Source organism: Microtus oregoni, unplaced genomic scaffold, assembly GCF_018167655.1.
Source record: "Microtus oregoni isolate MIOR12 unplaced genomic scaffold, Mior012 000012F_ref0000307, whole genome shotgun sequence".
NCBI lineage: Eukaryota > Metazoa > Chordata > Mammalia > Rodentia > Cricetidae > Microtus > Microtus oregoni.
Window position 1 is genome coordinate 13,804,881 of NW_024543071.1, and position 12,469 is coordinate 13,817,349.

Consider the following 12,469-nt stretch of genomic DNA (forward strand, 5'->3'; position numbering starts at 1 on the left):
GTGGACCAGGGGGGCATGACAAAGCTGTTTTTCCATGTCAAGTCAGATAACTGGGAGCTGCCATGGGTGGCTAAACATCACCAGCATGGCCAAAGCCCCCTCCCACCTCAGACCCCACCAGGAGTCAGCCCTGACTGTCGTCTCCCTCACCTGACTTCCTTCTGGCTGCCATGCTTGATGGTCATGTCAATGTAGACTGACCAGACATCTGTGCGTTTTGGGTAGGTGCTCAGTGTGTTTTCAAAAATGGCTTTAGCCCGTTCTGCATCCCCCAGCTGGAACTCTAGCTGGGCAAACTTGGTAATCACGTCCACATCTGTAGAGAAAGGAGTGGTCAGAGGCAAGACAATTGCAGAGACCCCTCCCCACAGCACACTATGCTATGAGGACAGGGCTAGTCCAATTCATTGCTCTAGGGCCAAGATCTAGGATAAGAGATAAACCCCAAGAGGACACTGGGTTTGAAACCAAATACACATATAAGCCTTGCAGACACCCCTATTCTTAGGCCTATGGACAACAGAATCAGTGCTAATTGTTTATGCTCCTCCGTCTTTTGGGGTCCAGCATCTGACAAGCACAGCATCAGCTCTCCTAATTCAGGAGCGACTCCACCCTTTACAAGATCCCACTTGCCACTTGCAGGTGTCAGGCCTGAGTGTGTTCAGGAACTGGGAAGAGCACTCACGTTCCTTGGTGGGCAGGCACTCCAGGGCTTGCTGCAGCACACGGTGACTGGCCCCTGGCTGACTCCTCCGCAAAACAAAAGCACCGTATTTGATCCAGACAGCCTTCTCCTGCCGGAAGCGTTTCAGCATCCGGCTGTACAGCTCACCTGCTTCCTGTGGAAAGACACAAAAGGAAGGAATGTAGCACTCTGGGGCGGAAAGGACAGGCTGTGGTGTTCCAGGAAAGTGGGGAGCCTGGGAGGGAGGAGTCTCCGAGTAACCTCTCCAGGGAAGAAAGTCCTGGACAGAAGACAGGTGTGAGAACAGCAAGGGAAAGCAGAGGGAAGCGGCCTATGAGGCTGGAATGGGACAGTACAGGGAACCCAGGAGGTGGGGTTCTCACACACTGCTGGCCTGTTCAAAAGCCTGGTGGCCTGGGGCAAGTAGGTCCAGAGCCTAACATCTTACCTTGAACTTCTCTGACTTGGTGTAGATGTCAGCCAGATGCAGGAAAACCTTGAGAGGCTCGTTGTACTGCACAGCCCGCTCGAAGACCTTAGTCAAGGACTCTTGAGAGCCGTACATGTTTTCGAGGTTCAGCAGTGCCACCCACACATTCAGCTTTTCCTGCTCCTCTCTGGAGGTGGAGTGGGTAGAACATGAGTTCCATCAATGCAGAGTTGGAGGCCCAGAACTAGCTTTCTCCCAGGCAACAACTATCTATGTCCTCAAATCTCACTGTAAGTGCAGATACTGAGACTGTCTCCACTGCAGCCCACTGGAAGGGGGACCTAGCTCTTACTGCCACTTCTGGGCCTCCCCATTTCTCCCCCCACGCCTGGGAAGGAAGCCTCCAGATTACAAACTGGACGAATATTGAATGGAACAGAATCTTGGGTCTGATTCTCTCCCCCACGAAGGGAGCAAAGCATATAACTGCCACTGCTCTACACCAGGCTTCAGAAAGCCACCTCCGCTCTGCCAAGAATAGGTTTACACCCAAGCGGGTGCTGAGTTCTCTCTGCTTTGCTTGTTTTAGCCAGGAACCTTGCTAGCACACAGAGACTAGTAAATGTTGCTATAGTGATTTCATCGAAGAGGACCATAAAATATAAATGAGTAATCTGTTTCTGGTGGCTACACTTGAGAGATGAGCCTGAAAGACCATGGACTGTCAATAGCCTGTCCAGGAAGAAATGAGCCATGGTGGCAAACTCTGTAAGCCAAAAAAACAAAGTGAAGAGCCTTAGCCCAGACCTGAAGGAGATGGTCTTCAGAGCCCTCTCGGCGACAGCTCGGGCCTTCTCGATCTCAGTGGCCTGCAGGTGGAAAGCCATGTACTGCAGCCACAGGATGGAGCTGTCGGGGGAGCTCAACACCAGCCGGTCAAAATCATCCGCCGACTCAGGCTGTCGCCCAGGGTCCATGAGTGCCTCCTCAATGCGCGACAGCTCCTTCTCCGCCTTCTGTTTCTCCAGCTCCCTTTCCTTCTTGCCCTTCTTCTTCTGCATGAATGAAGAAAGTGAGTCACCTGCTCCTTCAAGCCCAGGGGAAAGCTGAGGCAGAAGCCATGGGTTCACAGGACAGTTCATGAACCACACCAGGAAGACACCTAACTGGAAAAGGGCACAGGAGTCTCTGCAAGAGAAGCAATGCCCTGGAAATACGGCACCTTGGCTTGCTGTGGCTTCTCATCCTCCTCGCTGTCTGAGCTCTCTCCTCGGAGTGGCAAGGCTGGAGTCAGAGAGTCGAGCCCCACGTCCCAAATGAAGCCTGAAGAGAGCTGCAGCCGGGGAACCTCTGCGGGCTCTGCCTGCTTTCCCTGCAGGATCACAGAGCATTGAGGGAAGCACAGACCAGACTGTTCCCTGTTCCCTGCCTACAGCCATACCAAAGCCCCCCTCAGTTCTCAGTCTCTTGAGGGGACAACAGTAACTTAAAAATCCTCTTTCTAAATCAATTTTTTTAACTTTTTTTTTTTTTTTTTTTTCCCCCCAAGACAGGGTTTCTCCGTAGCTTTTTGGTTCCTGTCCTGGAACTAGCTCTTGTAGACCAGGCTGGACTCGAACTCACAGAGATTCGCCTGCCTCTGCCTCCCGAGTGCTGGGATTAAAGGAGTGCGCCACCACCGCCTGGCGACAATGACTTTGTAAGATGCAAACACACGCACGCTCCCAGTAGTAGGTCTGGGACAGAAATGCTGATGGCAGAAGTACTGACTGACAAAAGTGAAGGAGCCCTGCCCCATGGCTGAGACTCCCACAGCCTCTCTGTTCAAGCAGCACCTGTGAGGAGCCTGGGCTCCATCTGCCCACCTCTCTCATTCAGCTCTTGATAAACATGTTATTAATGTTTACAGACCCAGTCAAGGAGCTAGACTGGCTGAGGCAGCTACCCATCAACCACTGCCTTACAGAAAATGAGGTAATGAGGATGGGGCTGGCACAGCAGAGTTCTTTAGGAAGAACACAAGGAGCTTCTCCCCCCAGAAGTTTTTTCCTCCATTTGGTAGTGACCCTTACCCTGGGCAACACCCCCAGCTGTTCCATCTCATCTTCTCCCTCCCGGTAATAGACTTCCACACCACTGTCGTCTTCTTCTGGTGCCCCAGACTGCTTCGGTCTCTTGCTCACTCTTTCCTGAAATGGTGGGGGTGTAGGAAGAGAAGTTTTCTCTTCGCCCTCATGGTGCTCTCACTCTGAGAGAAGGCTGGGAGGCGGGCGAGCGAGGCTAACCCTCCCTGAGCACCCACCAGTTCACTCGCAGGCTCCTGGCACTCCCGCTTGCCCTGCCTGCTCCTCTGTGACTTCTGGGGCTCTTTCTTCTCCTGGCTGAACATCTCCGTCTCCTCCTGCCCCTTCTGATTCTTCTCTTTCCTTTTTTGGCTCTTTTGCTCTTTCTCTTCTCCTTTTAGGGCCCTCTCCTCAGCCCCTTCTTTCCTCTCCTTTTGGTTCAGAAGTGGTGGTTCTGGGGAGGCAGAAAACACGTCCGGCTTCCCAGTGTCGCTGGGAAGGAGTGACAGCTTTACCTGGCTCTTCTCGGGGTTCACGCTAATGCAGGAAGAGAATAAGGGCAGGAAGTAAGGACAGAAGGTGACTGGCACCGCAGGCTGTCCAGTGTCCAGGCCTTCTTTATCAGTCAGAGCTGGCTCTGCCCACCTGCCCTGGAATGCTCAGCATCTCAGGGAGGATTTACACATTTCATCATCTAGGATGGACCTGCTTCAGCACCAACAACAGAGGCCATGTCTACTCCAGGGCTAAGGCTGGAGCTGACATCAAAGGGTTTTCTTTCACTCCTTGAGTACCCATGCCCTCATGTTCTAAGTTTACTTCAGAATCTCTTCCCAGGGCTCCCAGAGAAGGGGTCTAATTCATACCAAACAAAGAGGGACAGAAGGAACAGGGAGAGACAACACCTACCGTAGGATCTTGGCAGTGACCAGCTTTCCCTTGGGGAGGTAATGGTCATAAAGCTCTTTCCTGGGCGGGCTACACTGAGACACATGTGAGTACTGGGCCAAACCCACAACTGAAGGCCCAAGGCTGAAAGAGAGACAGACAAGAGAGTCCTGTAGGTACAAACACAACACAGTCCCAACCACACCTAGTGCCTCCACTTTGACAGGATATATGAGACATTGGTTCATGGCATCCAGGAGGATAAAGTCGGATTTAGAAACTGGAACAAATTATCATGTATAATGATGAATTCAGGTTTTGTTTGTGGTACTGAAAATCCATCCCAGGGAAGCTAGGCAACGGCCCCATCACTGAGCTATGTAGTCCTAGCTGGCCTTGAATTTGCTATATAGGCCAGGCTAACCCTGAACTCAGAGATTCTCCTGCCTCTGCTGCACCACCACATCCACTGTATCCACTACAGCACCATGTCTAAATTACAAACCGCTAAACAGACAGAAGAGAGGAGACAGAGCAGGGAATGTGCTGTGTTTAGGAACATGATGTGACCACATTAAGAACCATGAGGCTGGGTGGTGGTGGTGCATACCTTTAATCCCAGCACCCAGGAGGCAGAGGTAGGTGAATCTCTGAGTTCAAAGCCAGCCTGGTCTATATGGTATCCTATATACAGGACAGTCTCATAGCAAGACCTTGCCCCCAAAATAAAAAGATAAACAAATAAATAAAAACAACAGCATAACAAAGAATCATGATCAAACACTAAAATCAGGAAATCCGGAACCTAAAACTGGAAATATCATTCTTTTTCTAAAACACCAAACAAGAAATAACTCAAAACTAAAAAAAGTATTTAAAAGTTTTGGGTCTGCAGAGATGGCTCCATGTTTAAGAGCACTTGCTGCTGCTCTTCTAGGACCCAGGTTTGGCTCCTAGCACCCGTATGGTGGCTCATAGCCATCTGTAACACCAGTTCCATGGGATCTGATACCCTCTTCTGACTTCTGCACACATCAGGGCACCAGGAATACACATTACACATACATGCAGACAAAACATTTATATACATAAGATAAAAAAATAAGGATTTTTTACAAGCTGATAATATACAAGCTTTCTTCTACATTCTTATCAAAGATACCTGATGGAGGAGGCAGCATGCTCAAGACCAAGCGAGCAGCCCACACAAGTGGTCTTCAGATATTACTCACCTTACGAGCACACCACCTGACAGAACAGTTTTCACATAGCCCCTCAGAAGCTGCCCTTCCTTGACATCCTGGATGGAGTTAATCTCTGGATCTTCAATTTTACTTTTTGCTTCTCTGTTAGCCCTAAAGGAATACAAGGCTTACATAGACATCCCTTTAACCAGTGATGCTCCCCAGTACACCTGCAGTAATCACATGTGTATGACTGCCTCTGCACCTAAAAGACTAGTCTACAGAGCCCAGCCTGCTCACTCCCACAGACCTGCCGGGCCAGGGCTATGTGTCTGACAGCTGGCTATGCAGAAACAAGCCAGAGAGAGGCCTGTTTAAAGCCTGACGTTGGCACACCTATTTCTAGTCATGGAATAAATGGATCACTGGCCAGTCCCTTCTACCCCATACTTATCCCAACAATGAACTTTGGAACCAGACACCTCCCCTCCCTGGTACCATCTTGTTACCTTAGACTCCTACATGTAAGTAAGTGAACCATTTCTTATGAGACAAGAGCCAGGACTCTTCTAGCAACCCGAATCCCACCCGACCCTTGGGCAGAGAAGGCAGAAGCTTGGAGTTATGTCACAGGAAATGCAATCCATACTGAGTCTTCTGGGTCGTTCTTTCTCCCTTCCCACCCCAACACCAACACTCACCTGGACGATCGTAATGACAAAGCCAACACATTGTGTTCTGTGGACAGAACATAACATCTGGAATGGGCAAAAAAAGGACACATTCAACCATCAATATTCTGGAGACACTCACATAAATAAAATTAAATCTTTAATAATTCTGGATTTTTGGTCAGGTTGGTAAGACACAGGATACTCTCACAGTGTATTCTCAGCTTCTGGTATCTTCAACTTACAAGTTTACTGGCATAAACAGACGTTGACAGATATCTATACTTAAAAGAAGAGACCAACTCCAAATTCTTTTGTTTTTCTGAACCGGTTTTTGTGTAGCTCTGACTGTCCTGGAACTAACTCTGTAGACCACACTGGCCTTGAACTTGAGAGATTTGCCTGCCTCTGCCTCCCAAGTAAGTATGTGCACCACCACCACCCAGCTCCCACATTAATTCTTAACTATGATCTCCAAGAGACAGCAAGACCACAAAAACACATGGCCAAGGGACTACTGAGTGAAGCTGCAAACAGCAAAGCGGCCATGCAGCAGTCAGGCCTGGGCAGAGCAAGACTCTTAAGAGAGAAGCGGGCTTGGCTCTCACTGGTCCCAAGCAGCTCAGGTAAAACTGACTCATGGCCTTTATCACAAAGTAGAAACAGAAGGAGAGGTGGAAAAGATCACGGCCACAACACTTGCAGAGGTTCCCACAGCAGATGTCTGCTTTTTGAATCTGGAAGGAGCCTTCAGACACTACCCTGAGGCAAATGATTGCCTACCCACATCTGACAGATGAAGGGAATTCTAATTGCATGCTACTCACAGGTCTGGCTATCATAAAAAGTATTCAAAATGACTATGTTGCTAAAACCACACCCTCATTTTGTAAGCTTCAAGAGACAAGCCAGAGACGATCTGTGTCTCTCAGGGACTCGTCACAGATTGGTTTCTTCTGCCAGGCTCTGGGTACTTTTGTTCTGTTTACGAGTAGTTGACAACTTAGGCGTATGTCGGTAGCTGGGACATTTGGATGGGAGTGGGCCATGACTGCGCTCTAGTCTCTGCCTCCCAAAGATGCACTCTACCATGAGCCGACTCTGCCTTGGCTTGGAGTAGAATACAGACCTTGAAATCTGGCTCTTCAAGGCTACAAAAACGGTCTTGAAACAGAGTGGGGGCTTTGTGGAGTATGTTGTGCTCCTAGTACTTGGAAGGCCTCTAAGAAGATCACAAGACTGAGGCCACCCAGACTATACAGAAAGACCCCATGTCTCAGCTCAAAAATACATAACCAAAGGAAATTCCCAGACAGGTTTGTCTGTGGGCATATGAAACAGTTTATAAAGTCCCCACCCCCAAAAAACACATACAGATTATTTTTTTATTAAAAATATGAATATTTCAAATATAAATGAGCAATTGACTTGGAAAACAAGAAAAAACATAAAAGAGACAATATAAGAAACACAAATTAACAGGCTAGAGATGGCTCAGCGGTAAGAGCACTGGCTATTCTTACAGAGAACCCAGGTTTGGTTCCTAGCACCCATATGGCAATTCCTAACTGGGTATAACTCCAGTTCCAAATCCAACGCCCTCTTCTGGCCTCCACAGGCACTGCATGCACATGGTGATTTACATATACACATAAAATATTTTTTAAAGTCTACTTAAGAAATGTAAATTAAAATAAAAGATCTAAAACAAAAAGAGTATCTATCTAATCTGGAGGAAGTGGAGGAAGGAAATGGGAGTAGAGGAGGGAGAGGAAATTGCAGTTGGGATGTAAAATAAATGAATAAGTTTAATTAATTAAAAAAAAAAAGAATACCTAGTCCAGGCTGGATAAAAGGTTCAGTGGTTAAGATTACTGGCTACTCTGTCAGAGAACCTGGGTTCAATTCCTAGCACTCACACACACAGTGGAACTCCAGTTCCAGGGAAACTAATATCCTCTTGTGGCTGCTATGGACACCAAGCATGCATATGGCACACATACACATAGGCCTCATACATATAAAACAAAACAAAACAAATAAACAAATCCAGTCTTATAACTGGGAACTACCACCTAGGACGCAAAGGGAAGCAGTCACATGTGTGACCGTTAGATAGGGCAACTCTGCAGACTGCACCATCAACTGGTCCATGAAATCTACTACAATTGTATCTCAGAGTTGTACTGTCATCCAAACGTGTAAGACAGGCACTTCAGCATAAGTCTAGATAACAGTAGGGTAATACAAATAAATACTAAAAATAAGGTGAAAGAACAAGGTATTAGCATGAAAAAGAAATTCATAATAAACTGCTTTGAGAAAAAAGCAAGTTGCAAATAATATATAAAATGAATTCTATTACTAAACGAAGTAAAATTATACCCACATATGTGTTTAAGTGGAAAGATTAGAGGTCAAAATATATGGCAAAAGCAGGAGGGGGGAGAAACAGGAACTATGTACTATTTTTATATTTGAGGCTTTCTTTCCAGTAAAAAAACTCAGGTTTCAGCTTAGATGTTCATCAATAGGATGTAATGAATAAAGAAAATGTTACAAATTCACGGAGTATAATCTTGCTTGATTATAAAGAATAAAATTACATCATTTGTAGGTAAGTGAGTAAAACTGGAGTTTATCATGATAAACCAGACTCAGAAAGACAGGGTCACAACAGTTCCTTCGCGTGTACAACAAACAAAAGCACACATGCACGCAACATGAAAAGGAAGGGACTATGGGGGTAGGAAGAGGAAAATGATAGTTGGAGAGATGGATGGGGATAATGAGCACCAGCTGCTCTTCAGAGTTCCTGGTTTAATTCCCAGCATCTACAAGGCAGCTCACAATCACCTGTAATTCCAGTTACAGGGGATCTAATGTCTTTTTCTGGCCTCTGTGGGCACCAGGCACACGTGGTTCACAGAATACATGCAGGAAAAACACCCATTCACATAAGATAAACAAATAAAGTAAGCAAGCAAATAAATAAATAGAAGAGCAAAAGAGGGTAATGGGAGAGGGGAGATGGGGCTAAATATATTTTCTTATATGCAGAACTGAGATTTAACTGCACCCCCCCCCCCAATAACATGGAAGCGGACCAGCCAAGGAGGAGAGATGGAGAAAGGTACTAGGAAGGATGAGTCTCAGCAAGGTACAAAGATTTAACTGCACCCCCCCCCCAATAACATGGAAGCGGACCAGCCAAGGAGGAGAGATGGAGAAAGGTACTAGGAAGGATGAGTCTCAGCAAGGTACAATGATCTTATGCGTGAAATGCCATAATGATACCCATTATTTTGAATGCTAATGAAGTTCAAACTAATCATGCTCTCAGCTGCTCTCTAGTTCGTGCCACTCCTAGCTCTTGGGGCTCCAGTTCAAGGAGAGAGGTCTCTATGCCATGGCTGCTGTAAAGCTGACTGCTGGCAAATGCACACACAAGACAACTAGCTTCTAAAGGTGCTTGTAAGAGTGTGCAGTCTCTATTGGCCCAGAGAGGAGACCACAGCATCACAGAACAATAGACAGGCTATGTGAAGTTAGACACTACCTGAAGTCCACTTAATTTCTTTATTCACAGACTCCTCTGGCAGAGCTGGCAGGAAAACTGCTCAGGACATCTAAATAGCTGTGCTCCCAGGGCACAGCTGCGGGCGCTGTGAGGGGGCAGGTGAGGCCTACCTGATGGGCCTTCTGAAGATGGCATCTTGTGCACCATCCATACAGAACACATGATAATATGTCAAAAGATACCTAGTTAGCACTTTGCATGCTTGAGGGACATGCTTAAGAATCCACTCTTGGGGGGCTGGAGAGATGGCTCAGAGGTTAAGAGCATTGCCTGCTCTTCCAAAGGTCCTGAGTTCAATTCCTAGCAACCACATGGTGGCTCACAACCATCTGTAATGGGGTCTGGTGCCCTCTTCTGGCCTGCAGGCATACATGCAGACATAACATTGTATACATAATATATAAATAAATATTTGAAAAAGAAAAGAATCCACTCTGGGGCCAGAGAGGTGGTTCAGGGGTCTAAGATAAATCTTGCCCACCAAGCCTAATAACTGAGTTCAATCCCCAAGACCACATGATGGAAGTAGAGAACCAACTCTCACAAGTTGTCCTCTGACCTCCACACATGTGTTGTGGTGTATGGAAACATTTCTCTTTCAATTCTGTTTTCCTTCCCCTCCCTGCTATCAGTAGTTCTAAATGCTAGTGATATTTTTCCCATATAGAGTCAGAAGGACCTAGGGAAGTGACTATCAGAGAACAGGGGCAGAAATAAGGTAGAACAGCTTTTCCATTTTTATCTGTGTGCATAATTTTAAATAAACATAGGATGCTCCAGTGAAAAGGTCTTGGCAGATCAACTTGGTATCAACTGTAGTAAACCTGTTAAATTTTTCGGTGGGCAGAACGGGGGGACTAAAATGACACACATACATACCACACGCTGCACATCAATTGAAAAGAAATTCCACCAACTCCATACATAGGCAGAAGAGGAAGGGCTCTGTGGCTTACTTACCTGACGATCTTCTGGGGAAAGAAGTCCTCCAGGGGTGCCTCAGAGTAAGAGTCACTCACATGAAATAAACTGACTTTCCCTATCTTCCCAAAGGGGAAGCAGACGGTCAGTCCCTTGTTGGGTGCCACACTTAACACTCGGCCCATGGCTATTTCCCCTTGTTCAAGTTTGTAAGGACCTGGTGGGCAGAGAAAACAAGATAGCAGCTGGCAGTCTGGCCTACTATAGCCTGCCAGCCCAGAGGAGATAGAGACCAGGTACACTTGAGGCGGCCAACTTGAGTAAGCTCATCATAGCTTGAAGCCTTGAACCCCACAGTCATATGACAGGTAATCCTTCTAAAGACCTGAGGAAATCAAGTTTAGAAAAAGAAGAGCCAGGAAAGTGATGCAATCATACAAACCAGAGAACAAAGTATAGAGAAAGCCAAACAACCCACTCCCAGGAAGCTCTCCACTGAAGGGTTTCTTTTACCCAGACAGGGACTGAAGACCCTCTCCTGGCCCCTCTTGCAAGCCCCTCTCCATCTAGAGACCGCTTCTTTTCATACCTATGAGTGACAGACACAAGAAAGCCTTGGGGATGTCTGAGCTGACCACAGTGGCCTTCAGGGCCTGCCCAATCTGGAACTTCTTGTCTGGGTGTTTCAGAACCTTAAAGGATTAAAAAAAAAAAAAAACAAACTTCTGATATCCCCATAAAGATCTGTCACATATCCAAAAACATAACATTTAAATCACTACAGTAAATACCTCCCAAACCACTAAACCCCGTATTAGCCCAGGGCTCTTTGTAGCCCATGGGAACTTGAGTCTTCTCCAAGGATTACCAGGCACTAACCTTGAAGCTCAGGGAGGTGAGCAACAAAGGAATTCTCCCTCGGACGTCTGGTGCAACATCTACCTCCAGCCACTTCTTAATCACGTTGTACTGTGCGGGGTACAAGGCAGATGTAAGAGCTTCCTGTGCTACCCCACCAGTAAAACACACTCTCTTAAGAACACAAGCTTGAGAAGGTCCAAACCCCACATTTTTCCAAGGGAGAGGAATCCACCCTGACCACCTCCACATCTCATGGGCTTCAACCAGAGTCTAGCCTGGCAGAGAATGAGTCCTTCCGGTGTCTCAGCTGAGACCGAAAGAAACATGCTGAAGACATCCTCAGGACACAGCAGGACCAATCCCACAATCCCACCCTCTTTCTGCACTTGACTGTTCTCTGACAATTAACCATCACCAGAGGCCAACGTTTTATTTCAAGATCAATTTAGATCTTTATTTCTCACTACCACATCCTGTATAAATTCTAACTTTCAACTCAATAAAATAAAACATTTACTAAGAAGTCACTGTATAAAATGGTTTATTGGGGCTGGAGAGATGGCTCAGTGGTTAAGAGCACTGACTGCTCTTCCAGAGGACCTGAGTTCAATTCCCAGCAACCACATGGTGTCTCACAACCATCTGTAAGGAGATCTGGTGCCCTCTTCTGACATGTAGGCAAACATGCCAACAGCACGTTGTATGCATAATAAATATTTTTTAAAAAATGGTTTATCATAGTGGTAAACAAAGCCAACCCCTGCCTTCAAGGTTACACTTTAAGAAGCAACTTCAATGTGCATGCAAATAACTAGAGTTCTAAGCAGTGTATACAAAGTTCAGCATGCTACAGGAATATGCTGGTTATCAACTACAGGGAAGATGGTAGATTCTGACCCTTAAAGGGTCCTAGACAGAAGAAAAATAGGTAAATCAGGTACAGGAATCAGCATGATACTGACAGGATGAAAAACAAAGATGGTTGTCAAGGCTGCACTAAGTCATCTATCTAGGGACTGTGAATGTCCACAGGCAGGGGTGACTAGAGGGATCAAATATTAGTGACACGCTCAGAAAGATGATTATGGATGAGACTCATGCTGGGTGTGGTGATACACTGGGAGAAGCAGGCAGATCTCTATGGATTCAAGGCCAGCCTGGCCTACAAATGAATTCTAGACCT

General features: G+C 46.6%; 1 protein-coding gene across 2 annotated transcripts in view; it reads right to left on the reverse strand.

Annotated features, from left to right (window-relative positions):
* The window catches only part of Pdcd11 (programmed cell death 11), a 44,484-nt gene that overhangs the window by 1,525 nt on the left and 30,490 nt on the right, over positions 1–12,469 (reverse strand). For both annotated transcript variants that reach the window (XM_041661672.1, XM_041661671.1), the window contains exons 23-35: positions 11,305–11,394; positions 11,015–11,117; positions 10,465–10,642; positions 5,955–6,011; positions 5,302–5,424; positions 4,091–4,213; positions 3,421–3,718; positions 3,191–3,307; positions 2,341–2,490; positions 1,926–2,173; positions 1,137–1,305; positions 689–842; positions 151–316 (exon numbers count right to left, since the gene is read on the reverse strand). In XM_041661672.1, coding sequence (XP_041517606.1) covers positions 151–316; positions 689–842; positions 1,137–1,305; positions 1,926–2,173; positions 2,341–2,490; positions 3,191–3,307; positions 3,421–3,718; positions 4,091–4,213; positions 5,302–5,424; positions 5,955–6,011; positions 10,465–10,642; positions 11,015–11,117; positions 11,305–11,394 — 1,976 coding nt within the window. The remainder of the gene's footprint in view (positions 1–150; positions 317–688; positions 843–1,136; positions 1,306–1,925; positions 2,174–2,340; positions 2,491–3,190; positions 3,308–3,420; positions 3,719–4,090; positions 4,214–5,301; positions 5,425–5,954; positions 6,012–10,464; positions 10,643–11,014; positions 11,118–11,304; positions 11,395–12,469) is intronic.